The sequence below is a fragment of the Amblyomma mixtum genome, chromosome 5 (genome assembly GCF_055824585.1).
Source record: "Amblyomma mixtum isolate Tamu chromosome 5, ASM5582458v1, whole genome shotgun sequence".
Lineage (NCBI taxonomy): Eukaryota > Metazoa > Arthropoda > Arachnida > Ixodida > Ixodidae > Amblyomma > Amblyomma mixtum.
The window spans coordinates 66,691,392-66,709,506 of NC_143016.1; the positions used below are offsets into that span (position 1 = coordinate 66,691,392).

Consider the following 18,115-nt stretch of genomic DNA (forward strand, 5'->3'; position numbering starts at 1 on the left):
GTCGAGCAGATCACTGTGAAAGGAGTCAGAGCAGTCGGTATGCTGCGCAGGCTGAGCAGTGTTCGTTCTGGCATGAGAAGGCACTCACTTCTTATGATTTATAGAATGTACGTCCGTCCAGTCTTAGAGTTCGGCTGTGTTTTATTCTCTGGTGCACCAGCGTATAAACTTCGCCCCTTGATTCTCTTGGAGCGGGAGGCGTTGCGCCTTTGTTTGGGCCTTCCAAAATTTGTGGCGAATTCCGTTTCGTACCTGGAAGCGCGTACTCCATCATTGACTTCTAGATTTAGGCTCTTAACGGTGAAAACGTTCATAAGAATGTGCGATTCTTCGCTCCATGCCTCCAATTTGATCTTCCTTCGTCAGCCTAGGCTATTTTTCAACGAAACCTGGTCTCGTTTCCGTACCCCTCAGATATGTTTGGTGCAATCCCTCCTGGACCCCTTAAACGTCCGCATTTCGGACATCCGTCCGGTATGCGCCAACTCATCTATTCAGATTTTCTTCGATGACATCTTTCCAAAACATGCAAAGTTAATGCCTTTTCATTTGCTCAGCGGTTTATTGCAGGATTACCTGCTGTGCTTTAAATCTCATGTGCTCATAGCGACAGACGCCTCACAGTGTGAAGAAAAGGCCGGAGTTGGCATTTTCTCCATCTCCCTTGACTGGTCATTCTCACTCCGCCTTCCCGATTACACACCTATTTATTTGGCCGAATTTCTAGCAGTAGTCTTAGCGTTGCGCAAATTAAACAGCTCCTTGTCTTCTGTCATAATTATGACAGATTCATTATCGTTGTGTTCCTCTCTCACCGCGCCTACAACATCTCAGGCACTTCGGTTATTCAAATGCTTGGTTCCACCCCACGTGTGTTCATTACGATTGGTCTGGGTGCCTGGGCACAGAGGAATCCATTTGAATGAGGTTGCTGATACCCTGGCGAAGGCATCTCTTCAAGGCCCAGTCGTATCTGTGCTTCCACCCAGCGCATATATTACCGCGGCCAGGTTTCGCAGGTATCTGCTCTTGAAAGAATTCGCAGCATCAGCTCTGACCTCCTCTCCCGAATTCCGGCATCTCCTTTACCCGTGGTGCAGTAAAGGATGGCGATCACGCAAGCTTGAGGTTTCCTTCACTCGTCTACGTTGTCGCGTGCCTCTTTTAAACTTCTACCTTTATAGATCTGGTCTGGCGGTCTCCCCATTGTGCCCGTTCTGCGGAGAACCCGAAACGATAGATCATTTCTTGTTGACCTGCCGCCGTTTCTCCTCTTTACGGAGCCGCCTGCTGGAGCTTCCGTTACGACAGCTTGGTCTAAGTCTGTCAGCTGGGGTTGCTCTGTCTCTTGGGGCTTCCTCCCTTGGGCACAGCAACTGGAATGTGCTCTCCGCCATGCAAAACTTCCTTACAGACACTAAACGGCTGCCGTCTTAAGCTCTGGTCTTTCTCATGATCAATATTTCTCTGGAATGAAAGCTTTCTGAAACGTGGAATATTTAGCCCCGTTCTCTATTTCAGTCACCGATCTCACAGCATTTGTTTAACCTATTTCAATTACACATTTGAGATCCTTTCATTTATTTCCTAATTGCTATTATTATCATGATTATTTTATTTTTCCCCACAATTATTTTCTTGTTTAACTTTTTGTACACCTATCAGTTGCCGCCTGTGTCTTGGCCAATCCCCCGCAGTGGGTATGCGCCATTTTCTAGAGGACAACAACAACAACAACAACCCGCGCCAGCTCACACCAGCTCACGCCAGCACGCGCACCTCGTGCCCAGCCCCGAAGAAGAAGCTGATCGCCGGCCAGGTTGGGTCGTTTCTGGCTCGCTCTCGAAACTCGCTCTTCCCCTCGCCATGGCCAACAAGGGCAGCGCACAAAAGGTGAGTGTTCAGTGTATAGCGTCCTTAAAGGGCTGTCGTCCTCTGGTTGGCCTTGCTCATCTTGTAGAAGCCGGACGGCGTGACGTATTTAAACGCACCGTAAGGAGCGCTGATCGAGGATGTGGGTTGGACCAATGCGGAGAGGGGGGCGCGTATGTCTTCCTCTTGCAGTCGTCGGCCACACCATCCACGACTACTCGCTGCCATTCGTCTTACCAAAGCCGTGGCCACAAGTTGGCCACCCTGTTCGTCATGACGGCCGGCAGCGCGAACGCGACCCAGTTTCCCATGATGTTCATAGCATACGGAGGAGGTGAGGAGGTTTTGATTAGCCATTCTTAGAGCCATTAGAGATTTATTTCGGCCGCCTTATGCTGCAGCTAACGGCGTTATCGCGTCTTTCGTTGCCCGCAATGAGCACCAGGCTTCGCGGAGAGCTATTCCTTGCATAAGCCCTAACCTCGCTTTCTTGGAGGGTGGTTACCGCAGTCTTATTAGCTCCCAGCGCTCGCGAAAAAAGAATAAATGCTTATCTTTCAAGTGGTGCAGAAGGTGCGAAAGTTATGGATACACGGTACTAGGCTTGTGGTTTGCTTTCAATGTGCAGATTACTGCTTCAGTTTCTGAGAGCAATATTTTTCGGTGCGTTGTTTTTAGGATATGCACTTAGGCAGTGCGTGAGAAGACAAAGATTACAAGGTGTTAACACAAGAAGTACAAACGAAGTGGGATATGACCCGTCTTTTAGTTTCAGACGCAGAGACAGAGAATCTGTCAGCACGGCTGTGTTGTAGCTTGATACTCGCGACGCTTCAGTATCTAAAGTTCCTGCAGACAGTTAGCCGACAATTAGCTGGCTAGCTGCACAATGAAGCACAAAAGAAATGGGCACCAAAAGAGAACATGGGGGCACTGCCATTGTGTCTTCACTTCTCGCGTCATGAGGCAATTGTAACTATGGTTTACATTAGGTTGCAGTGAAAACGCCCTTTTATAGGTTTCGTTTAGATTGAAAACCTCTACAAGAACGTGATGCGTACAGCTGATCCATCTGTTCGCGAACATTTCTGCGGATGTTTCGCTGGTGAGTGACGCGGACTTTGCGGCGAACATGTTTTTCTTTAAATCCAGCGCCGTTCCTGCTGGCTTACCTCGCGTTCCTGGGCGTCGTGACGTTCCCCATCTTGCGCCTGGAGAGCAACCTGGCTCAGTTTGCCGGAGACGGCAACAGGGGCATCTTCAGCACAGTTCCGCTATTCCTTGGTGAGCGAAGTTGTTCCTTTCAGGCTCCAGCGATTACCTACGGAACGAGTAGAACTCCCATTTGTACAGCCGCAGTGGCTTAAAAAAAAAAAAAAAAGACGCCTATTACCGTCACTTCGAGTGGCACCATCTTTTGGATAATACTTTTGCAATCTGTTTAGTAGGTGTTTGTAGCTTCTCATTTATGGTGTTCTACAGATATTCAACATCACCTCCCCAAGGAAATGACGAGTGGGCACGCATTAGTGCGTGCACTACCTAATATGAATGTGGGGGCCTTTCGAAGATGTTTTCAGTAATTATATACTGGTTTTTAGTTGCTGGAATTCATTGTTTTTGTTTTCTATTTGGTGGAGACTGGAGAAAATTACAGGGAAACAGCGCGTTGTCCAACGCACAGGAAAAGGTAAATAACACCCCAGTTTTTTGCGCATACGTCTTCAAGAGCCGTGTCAAATTAGTTTGTTTTCTTCATAATTGTCTGCGATTGACTTCTGTGGAAAAGCGCGATAGAAGCTCCGGATTAGGTGTACTTAGGCAAGGGATGTTTCTCTTGCGTAAGTTTAATGTTGAGCGACCCGTAAGCCATGAGTTCTGCCGCAGGCGTGGGCTACTCGATGACCGCGTACGCCGTGATACACGCCGTGGCCGACGTCGCGCCGCTGTCCGATGCACTGGCGCTGCTCCTGTCCTGGACCAGGTCGTTCGAGTGGCACCACGACTGCCCCGGAGGGTGGATGACGCGCAACTTCACCTGCTACACCATTCGGCGAGGCTCGGTGAATAGCGCTTACAAACTCAGAAAGAGTGCAATGACCATGTACATACTCATGTTGTGTCAGTCCTGGCTGTGTTTTGAAACAATAGTGTTAAGGATCTGGTGTCACAGAAAATCCGGCGTCGGCGTCTTTGACTGTGAACGAAATATCGGCGAAAAATCCTTAGAGAGGCAACCCAGGAGGCAGGTGCACGGCATCCTAGGTGAAGTCACCTTGTGGCGTCCTCACAATCTGCTCTCCGGATTGTGAGAAAATTGCGCAGGATGACGGGTGGCAGGCAAACTAATGATTTGACGCAAGAGGTTCCTCGGCGCACAAGCCCCACCGGTGGCAGCACCTGCCATCGCAGGGCAGTGGTGCACAGCTTAACCACCTCAACACTGCGCCAGGAGTGGTATGAGGACTGCCATGGATCGGTGAACGTCAAGAGACAATGACAAATTCTGCATATATGGGTATTAACCCATTTAAGCTATCTCGTCATACCCTTAAGGCGGAGCTTAAGTGCCCCCTCGAATTTTGATTATGTAATGTAACCGCTATATTCAGCAGAGTGCTGCTGGTATCACAGAATTTACTGTTTTCGAAATGTATCTATTTTGGGGCTTATATAGAGGACTTCATTGCTGACACCAAATGTTCTTCTTGTTGCATATAGTCATCACGAAATTGAAGCGCAAGGGTTCCTTTCATGCACTTTTAGCACATTGAATATGATTTTTGACTTCTGCGACTCTTATCTATGGACTACCGTACAGTCTGCAAAAAATATTCAGGAGATGCGGATTCTTTTATAGGTCCTTCTTCAGAAGCCTATTATGAAGAAGTGGTGAATTGAATTCGACATCCTCAAAGCGTCGTTTGGCTTTAATTAGAATATTCTATTCATTCTTATTTTATTTGTTCTTATCGGAGAAGCTTATAACCAGCGCGAACCACTGAGATGGTCTATCCACTATCACCTGGATGAAGAAAAGTACTTGTGCATGCCAGCTTATTTTCCAGAGTATTTTTTGCTGCTACGGTTTCATTATGAGCAGGCGAGATGTATCAGACGGGTTTCTGCAAACTACAACGACAGCGTCAGAAGTCATTGGTACTTGTACTGGACGCCGACGCACATCCTTTAAGTGAAACTTCTGAAGAGCGGAACATGGAGTGTGCCTTAGTCTGTGAAACAGGTGTTCTTTTTAAAAACCTCTCAATGTCCATTTATAAATTTTGAACAGCATTTATTCACATTTTTGAGCTCATGAAAGACATAAGTATCATGCTCCAAGCTGTGCTCTGAGTTTAAGTTGAAAAATCACCAAGTGTTTACACTTTGCTTTGTAACGAGCTAAACTCGGCGAAAACTCTCGCTGTGCTTCTGTCTGTAATTTGAACATGGCTGTTCACAGTAAAGTCTAACAACTCCAATCAAAGATCGAAGAGGCAAACTGGCCTACCACAAGGATCGCAGTGGGGCGCACTATTACGTGCCTAGCACTCTTGACGTGATTGGTTATTTAACGTTCATGTTACTGAGGGCCGGTATAATAACATTCTCTGTAAAAATGGGAGTGCAGGCCTCTTTCTTAGCAGGCGTTTCCAGTGTTGCATTCTCTCTCAGATTCCCTGTAAGGTGGTGAGGCAGCACCTGGCCAATAGCCTCCGCCACAGCACGCTGACAGAGGGCATGCCGGTTGCCATCGGTAGCGAGGTGTTGCTGGTGGATGCCCGAAACTACAAGGAGGCGGCCGAGAACTGCATCCTAGACTTGCCAGACACCGCGTCGCCGTACGACTTGTGAGCAATTGAGGCATGCCGCCATAGATCCTGGATATGGCTTCCTGTCGCTTAACGACACGCACATAAGCGCCGCGAAACGAGCAACTGATGATTTGCTCGCTGTGTTGTGCGCAGCCGTCGCCAGTCCATCTGGGAGCAGTCCTCGTACGACGTGTCCAGAGCGGAGCCCATATTCGCCGTGGCTGCCATCTGGGTGCTGGTGTTCGCCATAGCGCACAGGGGGATCATCAAGTTGAAGGCGGTAAAACGTGTTTTACTGGCGACATTGTCACACCCCTATCTTCAGCTAAATATGAATGTCTGCGACCACGGAAACATGACAAGGCCATGGGTAGGAACGAACAGAATTAAGCACTGATGTCTACTTCGTCTCCCTGTTTTCTCCAGGCCCAAACTCCGTGCAGCTTCTCTTATGCAACGGTGTCGTGTAAGGGTGCTGCTTAGGTAGTAGGCGTGTTTATGTGTAAGCGCGGTAAACCACACAGAGGTCATTTGGCTATGGCTCCGCCTGAGTAATATAACTGAGAGGAAGTGTTCTGCCACTCTTCCTTGAGGCTAGTGTCGTATATAAACTTCCAAGTATTTTTCGACTGGCCGCCGCTCACTTCGTCAACCTCCAGAGAACACGATGCGGGAGATATCCAACACAACATTAATTCTCCTTAGGTTGCACATCAGTGTCTCACGCTCGTCAGAAAACACAGGCACGCTAAAATGAAATGATAAAAATCATCGACCACAAGGCAGTTGAAGCGCGAGGAATCTTTGTCAGCCATACAGGCGTCTAGGCGGAGTTGGTGTGCAGTCGGTACTGAGAGTAGCTTCCTCGCTTGAAAAACCTTGCGGAAAACATTGGCGCAGAGGCGGCCGAAAGGAAGACATATAGCTTTATTAAAGTGGTGCACCTCCAGTTGCCTTGTGAAGCTCTCCTCTTCTGGGATAGTCGCTGATGTTTGATGCTGACCGAGCTTCTTGAGCAAGATCTGCAGCCGCGTTACAATCTATTCCGACGTGACATGGAAACCACTTGAAGCAAATTGTACATCCTCTGAGCTGTATTTTCGTTTTCCGGATCAGAGACCAGAATCAAAATTTATCAACGCAAGCCACGCGTTGCAGGAGCTCTAGCGTGGGCTTACAGGCAGACAGAATCATGGCACTCTTTGTGGTTCGCAGAAAGAAAGATGCTCGAGGAACTTTTTAATGACACCGCAACGATCCATGTTTTCTTCTTACATTGCTTCCGTAGGGTATTGCTATCGTCTTTCAGTCCTCAAACCTACGCACGAGCTGTGTGCCATTTCCCACCTGCTGCTTAGGCGCTCCGCAATGCTCAGGAGGATTGCACTAAAGTTGCGCTCTCATTTAGCGGATGCAATGTTCCTAAGAAGAAAAACAGTTTAGGTGCAGCATAAAGCAATCCTTTCAGTATTCTTACATGAAATAGCCTGTTCACTAACCGGTAGACGAGTAGCTGCATTTTTGGTGCATTGGATAGTCTACAAGAGCACGACAGTTTTGGCAGTGATTTACATTGCAACTGATTAGGTTAAAAAGTGGCTGCTCGGTATTGTAGGCACAGCATGTGCAACGTTATTTCTCTGTCGAAGACTGGATGCTTTTCACAGCGCAGAAAGCTGGAGTACGGCTAAGAGTTGTGGCGATGAAAATCGCTCGTAACGGAACGGATACCAAATACATTTGTTCAAGGGCCACTTTGCTATTTAGCTGTGGCATAAATTTGCTCTGAGTATGCCTGCTGCATTTATGGCAGCTGAAACTCGTACCTTAATTTTGTAAGTTGCAAATGCAATTTCTGCAAGTACACTAGAAATTTACGTAAATTTGTAGGAAGAAATGAATATTACTTCAATTTTTACACTCTCTATGACAGACCTGCTAATGGAAGGCTAAGCATGCGTACTTTGTTGTTCGTAGTGCCCAGGCCCATGAGCCATGCGGATTTATGCACACGTTTATCGCAGCTCTTCTACGGCATAATTATCCTGCACGCCTTGTGCACGCTGATGCTCCTGGCCCGGGCCTCCTTCCTCTCAGGCTCCACTCTGGGACTGCGCATGTTTCTACAGTCAAACTGGGCATCGACGGCAAACCTGGAGGTTTGAACCATTTGTGCTAACCGACCCTTCTGTTAACCGGCACAGATTTCCGAGTACGCACTACCAAAACAACGTTGCTTATTTCGACTGAAACGTTCTTCAGCGGCTGCATGTCAGCATGTGACGCGTAAAACATGAACGAAGCAAAAGTTGAACGTCACGAAAACTGGCAGTCATCGGCCCCCTGAGGTCGCGTTAATCTTCATTAATTAATCGTTCACGTGCGCGATTTCCAATAACTAGTATATTAGTATTTATTATAGTTATGTCCGGTATCAATACTGTGCTGTTGCTTCACGCGGGTTTTCCGCTGCTCGATGGCAGTAGTATTTTATTGAAGTCTCAGCGGCTTGCTTAAACTGCACACAAAATGTGGAATGCCGTCGACTTCCGAAGAAGTAGTGCCATGGCGTACTGGAATAACTTATGCCGGCTTCCTTCCTAGTCGAAATCGAAAGGAAGAAATCAGCCTGGGTAGGGCACGTAATGCGAAGGCAAGATAACTGGCGGTCCTTAAGAATGACGGAGTGAATTCCAAGAGAAGGCAAGCGCAACAGGGAGTGGCAGAAAGTTAGGTGGGCGGACGGTATTAAGAAGTTTCCGGTGATAGAGTTACCGCAGCTGGCACAGAAGAAAGTGAATTGGAGAGTTGGGAAAGGCGTTTGTACTGAAGCGGCCGTACCCACGCGGATGATGAAAATGGCAGCTTCTAATAAATTAATTTTCTGTGCAGAGGTAAGCTAATAAATCAGTGCGCCAGTGATTTAAAGAAGGAACCCAGCATGCGGCCATCACAAAGTGACAACTATTTATTCGTTTCTTTTTTTACTCCATCAATATTTTATTGCAGATGTGGTCTCACGCCCTCTATGTATCTCTGGAGAGCGTCGGCGTCACCGGGACCATCTACCTCGGCATTGAGCGGCTAAACTGCTTCAAGAACAGATTTCAGGAGTGAGCACCTTCAAACTTATCTTGTATGCAAGAATTGGCGAATAAAGTGTTTATTAACACACGCTCGGCTAACAACATCTGATGTGCTCCTGCATGGGCTTAGACGAACCCAAACGCAAAGAAAACATGAGAGCTGTCAAACTGCCCTCTCCAAGCACGGTCCCACATTTTCTTTACAACAGGGACGTGATGTTCGTGCTGGTCGCGGACACGGCTAGCAAGGGCATCGGCACGATCGTCTCCTTCCTCTTCCTGGGACACCTGTCGGACAGCACGGGCATAAACGTCCACAGGCTGGTGCACGCGGGTGCGTATTTAACACAATAGGGACGGACGACAAATTACGAAGTTTCAGTGCCCTGCTAAGTACACAAACAACATTCTTCTTTTGTTTACAGCTTTTTCCCCTTTTTATACGAAGTTGCTATTTCATAAGGGTCTTCTTCACTTTACCCTATTTTTAACCCATTCCTTCTTGAGCTCCCCTTCACACTAGTGAGGGCGGCCCGCGGGTCGCTTACCCAAATTGGTCTTGTTCGGAACAAGAGTTCTCAATCTTGATTCGTACCGGCAATGAGGGGCCGGATGCGGAACAAGCTTCCGTTCAGTTCCTCAACCCTGCTGATTGATTAGCGGTTTGGGACTCGCAGCAGAATACCACTCGCCTGTGACTGTAGCTTTTTGACCAATGCGACCATTTACTATCGTCGCATTTGGACCGAGACGGGCACACAGCCTCTGCGATCCGCCAGTGTTGATGGGCCTTTACAGCACCCTGCAAACTGTGTTGCCACAGCTGTCTGGGTCTTCCTTCGGCCTCTTCCCACCAACTTCCAAGTTTCGTCACCTTGTTTAAAATATATTCGTCGTTCATCCTGACTACATGACCAGACCATTGCGACCATCCTTCTTAAATTTTTCGCTCAATGCCGGTTGCTTCTGTCTTACCTGTTTGCAGTCGTTCCGGATCATATCCTATCTGGTCATTTCTAACATTCACTTCATAATCCTCATTTCTCCAGCTTTCTTATTTGGCATGTAAGCTGGCGTTCTTTACAGGTATTGGTTCAGTTCCGTACTGCATTGCTCGCTGCACCACTCTTCTAGAAATTTGGCCCTTCAGTTTAACAGGAACTTTTCGCTAAAAACACTTAGAACTGCATTCTAGTTGTTCTATCCTGCTTGGTTTTTGTGGTTGACCTCCTTTACCACACCTTCATCTTTATTAAATTCGATCCAAAGTATTTGAAACATGTTGGCTTCATCATTATGTAGGGCATCTTAGATTAAAACCCACGTAATCTGTTTTCCTTCCGTTAATTGCCATAGCTTACTACAGTAGTCCTTCCTTCTCCAGACCTCCAGATTTTCTCCTCTACTCTCCTGGATCTTTGAAAACAGTGCAATATAGTCAGCGCACATTGTACAGCAAGATACTTCTCTAACGTGCTCAGTGAGGTCATGCATTGCTTTGCTGAAGAGAAAAGGGGTCATGACACAATCCTGATGCAGTCCTACTGTCACCTCAAAGCTTTCAGTTTCGATGTAGCGGGAATTTTTCTCCTTGCTTGTCGACACATTTCCCGAAGAAGCTTCACATAATTTTTTGAACACACTTTTTTCGAAAACCCTGCATAATAGGCCATCCCCATCCCTATAAAACCATATAAAAGGCTTGATACTTCTTGCGGAACTTCTCTGCCTCAGACCACGGGCTTTTTTCAGTCTTGAAATTAAGTTCTCTAATTCCTCGTTCCGGTTGCGAAAGAAAAAAGATTTAGCTTATGGTTCGCATTAAATATTTTCGAAATGGATATACGGGATGTAGAATCTAGTACCTCACATGCAAATACTGTGTTTGGTGCTATAGGATGCACTGTGTGCAATAAATGCTTAGTGAACACTGTCGTATTAACAAATCGACAGTACAGGGAACCCGCCGGCACTGCCTAGTGAGCTAAGGTACTACAATCAATCTTCCTGGATGGGAATGCTCCCCAATTACACCTTGCATGCTCCAGCCGCTCCTTGCTTACCCCGGTGCTCACGAACGAATCCCTCTACTTAATCTCGCTCTTTCAGCAACGTTTCTTGTTGCTGCTCTTGTGTCTTTAACGATCCCTAGATGTTATTGAAATCCAGTGGTTTTGGACGTCTGCATGGCGACATCACCTGGTTCACGTGCTGCCACTGCAGACTTGTGGTGATTCGAACTTGCTCTTCGCACTGTTAAGCCCTTTGATCCAAAATAGTTAACTTGTCGTTGAAGCATCTGAAAACTTAGGCAATAATTAAAACGCACTAAGAAACATAAATACGGCGTCAGAAAATATCTCACGTTGACAAGCAGCCTCTTGAATTAAAATACTTGTGGCTGCAAAATATTCTGCGGTTGTGTTAATGGAGTCAATGTGTCATCTCACCTTTGTCGTCAGTGAGCAGCTGCTGGTGAACCGGCGTCATTCACTACGTATTTTTAACAAAAATGAGAGCAACCGTCTGTTTTCTTTTGTTACGAAATCCAACAGAACATAAAAGAAAGATTCAAAGCAGGCGCAGCATGCGAGAAAAAAATTATTTCAGCTGTGGCTCTAAGCAACAATGGATATTAAAGGGGCGAAGATTAAATACATTGTGTTGGGTTGAGCTTCTAAAATGCGGCTATTAGATTTCATTACTTTTAACCTAGTTATTTATTGTTACTAGTGTCTTTGCGCAGAAATTGTTTTTTGTTGGTCTTGTTCTTGAAGTCGTGCTTTGATAAAAATCTCAACAAATGAGTTCGCAAAAGATGATGCACTTGATGCATGCAGACCATACCCCGCCAACATATACTTTCCCCACCAATTTCTTTTTCTGATCAGCTCGCTTTTGATGCCTTATCTCTTACTTCATTTATCCTTATCGTTGCGCTTAACGCTCTGATCGCAGATTTCAACTTCATCGTGAGCATCACTCCTCAGGCTGTCAGCTTGGGGTCCTACCCAGAGTTCTGGAGCCGTGTTCATTCTCTGTGGGTTGTTTCCATGATGTTGCCCAAATTTGTGAGTGACCTTGATTCTTTTATCCTGTTATTATGTGTTCAGTAACAATACGGAACAGAACAGCTCGGTCTTCCGCTTTTCGAACAAGCCACGACGAGGTGCCCTAGGTTTGACAAAAATAAAATTGCCGTGCCATTACAGAAAAAAGTGTATATATCGAGCGGTGCGCAAAACATAAATTCTTGCTAATAATATTTCTAAACCTACGAGATTCTACGCGCCAACAATGTCAACTGGAGAAATTGGTGTGTCTGTAAAATGAGTCCATGCAATGCTCAATGTGCTAAAAGCTACGGGAAAAAAAAAACTTAACACGAGGGTGTTGGGACTTCATTATAAACCGTACAGGTGCTGTACGATGAGCGTAGAAATTTATTCCAGTAAGGATGTGTTGAAATGCACTGAGTGGTCAGGCTAGCTAAGAGCTGCAGTCACCGTAGTTACTTCATAATATCGAGTCACGTACTCAACGCCATAATATGCGCGCTTAAGTAGGGACACCCTTTCCCAAAAAGTTATAGAGTCCCAAGCGCTTTCCCGGCTTCGACTACAAACTCATGTGATCCAATTCTTACACCGGTACTGTAGAAAATTTGAAAGCGAGTGTTCCTCACTGTTCAAGTCTGCGGATGTGCCAAAGCACGGTCATAAATTTGCTCGGGAAGTTTGCAAAATGACTTGGGCATTGTTTACGAAGAGTGCAGGTATTTTCCCGGGTATATTTGTTCTTAGATGGGCCGGCGCATAGTTTTTCTAATAAAAAATCTTGCAACTGATCATGCCTGACATCATCTTAGAAGTGCTGCGATATTTGTTCTTAGATGGGCCGGCGCATAGTTTTTCTCATAAAAAATCTTGCAGCTGATCATGCCTGACATCATCTTGGAAGTGCTGTCCGCGTGTCATCCGCCAGTGCTGGTCAACAGGAGGATGGCGCACTTTTTCATCTGCGGCTTTCTGTTCTTCTTGAGCATGGCTCTCAGCGCTCCCGTAAGTGAACCCGCCCATCTATCCATTCAGTTAACAGGAGGGAGTTCTCCACCTCGCTAATGACTTGCAGCGGCATAGTTCAGCGAAAGTTAAATCAGGGATTTAATCTTTCGTCTTCGTGCGAATAGGATCACGCATAGAATTCTGAGTAAGGTATAAAAAATCAGTAAAGGTCAAAGTTGAAGTTATAGTAAGAATAGAACCAAGAGCACGAGAGTAAGAGTATGGCCAGAAATAAGAGTAATTTCTTTTTGAAACTCTCTTAAGCAAGTGGTATACAGAGGGAGTGGTTAATTACAGCAGATGTAGTACAATACAGTGCAGTGAGTAGGAATAAAGTAAAGAATAGAAAATATGGTTACTGTCTAGTGTTTACACGATGATAGCGTAGCAGAGGGGGAGGGGGGGGAAGAAAGGGGGGTGGATGAGATTAAGATGTTTTTCGGGGATGCGATGGCCGCAGCTGGCAAAAGACAGGGTTAATTGGAGAGACATAGGAGATGCCTTTGCCCTGCAGTGGTCAGGCTGATAATGATGATGATGATCTAGTAAGAATAATAAGTGAGTAATAAATTGACAATTGACAATGTAGAAGGGAGCAATACAATGAAGCATAGAATTTACAATTCCTAGATATGCAATGTTAGGTACAGCTAATACACTTGCTCTAGGATTCAAACAGAAGTAAGAGTACTGGTAGAAGAAAGCAGCAGAAGTAAAGCCAAGAGTAGAAGTGCTGCAAATGGTAGAAATATTGATTTCTTCTGTAGCATATTAGTTTCTCATAGAGTTTCATTTTCTCGTAGGGTGGAGCCAAGGTGTTTTCCATCCTGTCCTATAATCAAAACGCACTGCGCTTTTTCCTTCTGGCGCTTGAGGTCATCGTTATCGTCCAGTTCTACGGTGAGTTTCCTGAACACTGAGTCGAAGGTAGTAGTTTTCTGAAGTGATGCCAAAATGACGGGCGTTGAGTTGAAAGCTGATAAAACTTAATAAAAACAAGCTTTGAAATCCTAAGCGACGTTTTCATGGTAACGTAAGCCGTGTTAAATTTCATTAATAGCTCATAGTGTGCTCATTTATTCGAAAGTATGCCATTCTTCTGAAAAGGCATGAAGACGAGACTAACTGGGTTCGGCCGGACATACGTAAATCAGATACTGTAATACCAATGACGTCGCACTGCTGAGTTGTCCCTGCGGAGCTTTTCTCGACACATGTAAATGCGCATGAAGTGCGAAAATTTTTCGCGGTGATAGCAAACCGATCTACTTCGGCGTTTATTTCATGAGTCCTTCCTCGCTTCTGACGTCGTGAAGCAATAAAACAAATCCTAGTAATCGCCTATATACTTTCTAGACGCAGATCCGGTTGCTAGGGACGCCGTTGCTAACCAATCCTCTCGAGGCTCCGGCAACGCGCAGCGAAACTTTGGTTCGGACTAGCGTAGTACAGCTTTCGCTCTAAAATATTTACCTTAGTAAGTAGTCAAGGGTTTTGTAGAAGGCCCTCCAATGAAATTAATTTAACGTTCCGGCAAAACTGCGGTGTATATTGTCTACGAAGCTTTCTTTATTCTGTCCAATGCGCGCCATGCATATATTTCGCGTATCGTTCGTCCTGTAACGTGAAGTGAAATATGACTAAGCTATGAATTTTTTTTTATGTTGCACAGGTGTCAAGAGGCTCGGGATCGACTCCAGGCTCATGACAAATGAGGAGCCAGGATTGTTTGTGAAGCTATGTTGGGCGTCAGTTATTCCGGTTATCCTCGTCGTGAGTATCGGTTTACGTGGCAGCTTGTTTTCAGAATTCAAGGCAAATTATTAAAATCATGTGCAGCCTAGAAAACAGCGAGGGCAGCAGTCAGTATGTCCATCAAGCTAAAAAAAGGGGCCTGCCGAAATGCTTGCACATTTAATTCCATCCAGTCACCTCCTAGACATGATACCTGCTAGCCATATGAGAGTCGATGTAACCCGGAGAAGGTATCAGCAGTTTACTAGACCTAGCCGCCGCGGCGGCTCAGTGGCTATGGTGTTTGGCTGCTCAACCGAAAGACGCGGGTGCGATTTCGGCCACGGCGGTTGCAAATCAATGGAGGCAAAATCATAGAGGCCTGTGTACTGTGCGATGCCAGCGCATGCTAAAAAATCCGAGGTGGTCGAAACTATATGGAGCCCTCCACTACGGCGTCCCTCATAGTTCCTTTCTTTGGGACGTTAAACCTAATAAACAAGATCAAAACCAGGTTACTCAAACTTTAGCTCTTTAGAGCGACAGCATCGGTTTCAAAAATTACTCACACGATAGATACCATTGTATAACACGCGATTCAACGAAAGCTGTACTTTGCTCTTTGTATAATTTTGCGCCTATGTTGCTTTCACAGTGCGCCTGACGTACCTCGCGACGTGTTTGGGCCACTTTACGTGGTCTGTTGCCATAACGCATTGCAGTAACGTCATGTGTTCCGTCACGGGTGACATCCTGTATGCTGATTAATCAGTCCGACCTGGAGTTACTCAGACAACGCCAACGACGCCACACAGCCGGAAAGCGTACCGTTGAGAATTGCCGCTCCACAAACCTCTTATGAACATGAAGTCGACAAGACTACACACATATTTCAGATCTATTATCACAACTAACGGCTAGAGTCACTAAAAATACGTTCCAGAAAAATCTGTTGACGTTTAACTCTTCTAAACTAAGTTATACAGAGCTCAAACTCTGTTTGGCTGCTTCGCACGTCTAGCTTCTCGTTGCTCCTCGATGTCAGCGGCTCATTTAGCTCCAGTCCTCTGCAGTACACCTTCTCGACGAGCTATATCGACTGGCTGAACGGACGCTGCTTCACGGCGACGCCGAAGAGTTGACACAGTCGGTCGACCGCGTGCCTCATTCATGTCGAAACTGTAGGAGAAACCGCCGACGTAGCAACTGTTACACCCTCTTCTAGTCACGTAATATCACAATGACGAAGCCGGCTCGCCTACGCAGCGGCGCCTCTCACAGACTGCCCTCTCCTAATCACGTGGTATCAAAGCGGTGGAGCCCGCGAGCGCACAGGTGCGCATCTGCTTGGCGAGTCACGTGCTTTGCCTGCGCTCCAGGGCCCCAAGGTCAAACGCGCATCAAGATTGACCTTGGGAGACAAGTAGTCATACAGCTTTCGCTCTAAAACCGTATCATCAGAGCTGCGTGTTTTCTCTTACTGAATTCCTTGCATGATGGCAACTTCGCCAACAAAAGTGCCAATATATTCGCAGGCGTTGGTGTCGGCCAAGCTACTAACGCTGCCGTTGCAAGACAGGCGTTACCCACCTCTGCTGAACATGCTGATCGTCTGGGTATCCGCACTGGAGCTCAGCTTTATCCCAGTGTTCGCCGTGGTGTTCGTCTTGTGCACGAAACTGGTGAGCAGGTGCTACGATTTTATCTTCCCAAGCAGGCATCACATTTAGATAAAGCAGGCCAGCAGTCAAGTCAGCAGTGTAACTTGATATGGAACATTATTTTTGGCCTCTCCTTTATTGCGAAAGTGAATACTCGCATCGATGTTTACATGAGCTGACGACATAAAACCGGGAAGTCAGTGGCATACGCTTTTTGTAGCCTGCCCATGTGAGGTGTTGCGCCTTGGCTCTTAATACTCGCTATGCCAGTCAATGATGTTGAAGTGTGAAGCGTGGGGATTCGGCACTTCCCCCGCCCACACTAGGCGGCCAATCTCCTCTCCGGCCCACTCCCGTGGGCTACAGCACGCACCCCTCTTCCTTCCCAAACCTCCCTCGGAGAGAAAGGAGGATAGAAATAAGTTAAGATGGGACGCAATGACTTTGTGATATCTATTAAATGGTATAGGATTTGGAGTTTAATTGTATACACAATACATTGAACAATATGGCCATGAAGTGAGGGAAAATGAAGCTTTAATGCTTCTTGACAATGCCTACACGTCGAATACATTTCAGGGGTAGTCAACAGTACAACAGAAACAGTAGAAGAAATATTTGCAACTGATTGAACTTAAAGAAATGGTGTGCATATGAAGTAGTGAAGGTAGGGACAACTTGTTACCCCCAGAAGAAAGAAAAAAGGTAAAGGAAAAAATAGTGTAAATAAATATTATTGGAGCTCATTATAACATGAATGAATGAAGTAATACAATATTCTACTAGCACATAACACGCAAATGACAGTGCATAGATTTCTTCACGAACAGTAGAGCGATGTATATAGGGTTAAGGGTTTGAAATTATGCACCAGATTTTTTTTCTTAAATTGAGGCACAGTGCGACTTTCTTCAGTATACGACGTCAAGCCCGGGCATTCGTTGCATAAAACGATCATTTGATAATGGGTAGATTGTGATCCGTAGTATGGGCGCGTTCGAGAGGCAACCAATGACACCAGACGCAAATTGTAGGATAAAGGCCTGTGAATGCACATTTCTGAAAATGAGACAAAATCTTGTTTCACTTGGTGAAAGAGTGAAACTGCTCATTTCTCTTTGTAAGATTCCTGAATGGTGGAACTCTGAATGTTTCTGCACGTTGTGCGCCAAACGCTCGTAATGCACGCTTTTGAGGAGAGTGTATGATCTCTTGATCGGTGTTGGTGCATGTGCCCCAAACCAAATTACAGTACGGGAAATGTGTGTGAATTAAAGTGAAGTATAGCTTTTCTCGAATTTGAAATGGCAAGATATATCGAAGGCGTTAAAGCATACCTATAGACTTTCGATATTTTAATACGAATATAGTTGACATGTTCTCACCAGCTTGGGTTATTACGAAAGCATACTCCCAGAAAAATTATGGCGTTCTACCGGTGAGATATCTAAATTATCAATTCAGGCTTGTTTTTATAAAAGAATAGCACAAATCTTGTCTTATTCACCTTTGGTTGAAGTTCATTAGCATACAGCCAAGTTTGAAGCTGATTTAACCAGGTATTTGCTTGTTTCTGTCCATTCCTCTGTCTCAGTATGTACATGTATGTCGTTGTCTTTATCTGTTAATTTCTCTATGCCTGTCTCTCAGTTTGTCTCTGTATCTGCTGTAATGGCTAGAGGTCATCACTTTAGAGGCAGCCCAGCTCATGTGGGAATTATTATTGTTTTATACATTTCTGCGTCTGTACATCATGTAACATCCATTGTATATATTAACAACCTTGTCGGATCGGTCACCTTTTCGTTCATTTCATGGGTCATGGCCTATATGCCATTCGCTTTACAACGGAGCAGACACTTTTTAACTCCATGCGTATGAAA

The 18,115-nt window shown here is 45.7% G+C and overlaps 2 protein-coding genes across 2 annotated transcripts; both read left to right on the top strand.

Moving 5' to 3' along the window:
• Positions 1-1,866: 1,866 nt before the first annotated feature.
• On the top strand, positions 1,867-5,727 carry LOC149342491 (sodium-dependent acetylcholine transporter-like). Its single transcript, XM_089546803.1, has 5 exons — positions 1,867-1,893; positions 2,065-2,206; positions 3,025-3,156; positions 3,760-3,935; positions 5,548-5,727. Exons 1-5 carry the CDS (start codon positions 1,867-1,869, stop codon positions 5,725-5,727), a joined length of 657 nt encoding a protein of 218 aa, XP_089402929.1.
• Positions 5,728-5,883: 156 nt separating this feature from the next.
• Positions 5,884-16,817, top strand: LOC149342492 (sodium-dependent noradrenaline transporter-like). The gene is made up of 10 exons (XM_089546804.1): positions 5,884-5,967; positions 7,712-7,846; positions 8,697-8,800; positions 8,983-9,107; positions 11,732-11,844; positions 12,706-12,834; positions 13,641-13,737; positions 14,510-14,610; positions 16,107-16,253; positions 16,812-16,817. Exons 2-10 carry the CDS (start codon positions 7,754-7,756, stop codon positions 16,815-16,817), a joined length of 915 nt encoding a protein of 304 aa, XP_089402930.1. The 5' UTR covers positions 5,884-5,967; positions 7,712-7,753.
• The last annotated feature ends 1,298 nt before the right edge of the window (positions 16,818-18,115 follow it).

What these genes read in the sequence shown, in the direction of transcription:
- LOC149342491 (XM_089546803.1), top strand. Translation starts at nt 1,867, where the DNA reads ATGGCCAACAAGGGCAGCGCACAAAAG. An exon ending in ACAAGGGCAGCGCACAAAAG is followed by an intron (nt 1,894 to 2,064) that starts GTGAGTGTTCAG and finishes TTCCTCTTGCAG; the next exon opens with TCGTCGGCCACACCATCCAC. An exon ending in ACACCATTCGGCGAGGCTCG is followed by an intron (nt 3,936 to 5,547) that starts GTGAATAGCGCT and finishes ATTCTCTCTCAG; the next exon opens with ATTCCCTGTAAGGTGGTGAG.
- LOC149342492 (XM_089546804.1), top strand. Translation starts at nt 7,754, where the DNA reads ATGCTCCTGGCCCGGGCCTCCTTCCTCTCAGGCTCCACTCTGGGACTG. An exon ending in TTCAAGAACAGATTTCAGGA is followed by an intron (nt 8,801 to 8,982) that starts GTGAGCACCTTC and finishes TCTTTACAACAG; the next exon opens with GGACGTGATGTTCGTGCTGG. An exon ending in CGTTATCGTCCAGTTCTACG is followed by an intron (nt 13,738 to 14,509) that starts GTGAGTTTCCTG and finishes TATGTTGCACAG; the next exon opens with GTGTCAAGAGGCTCGGGATC.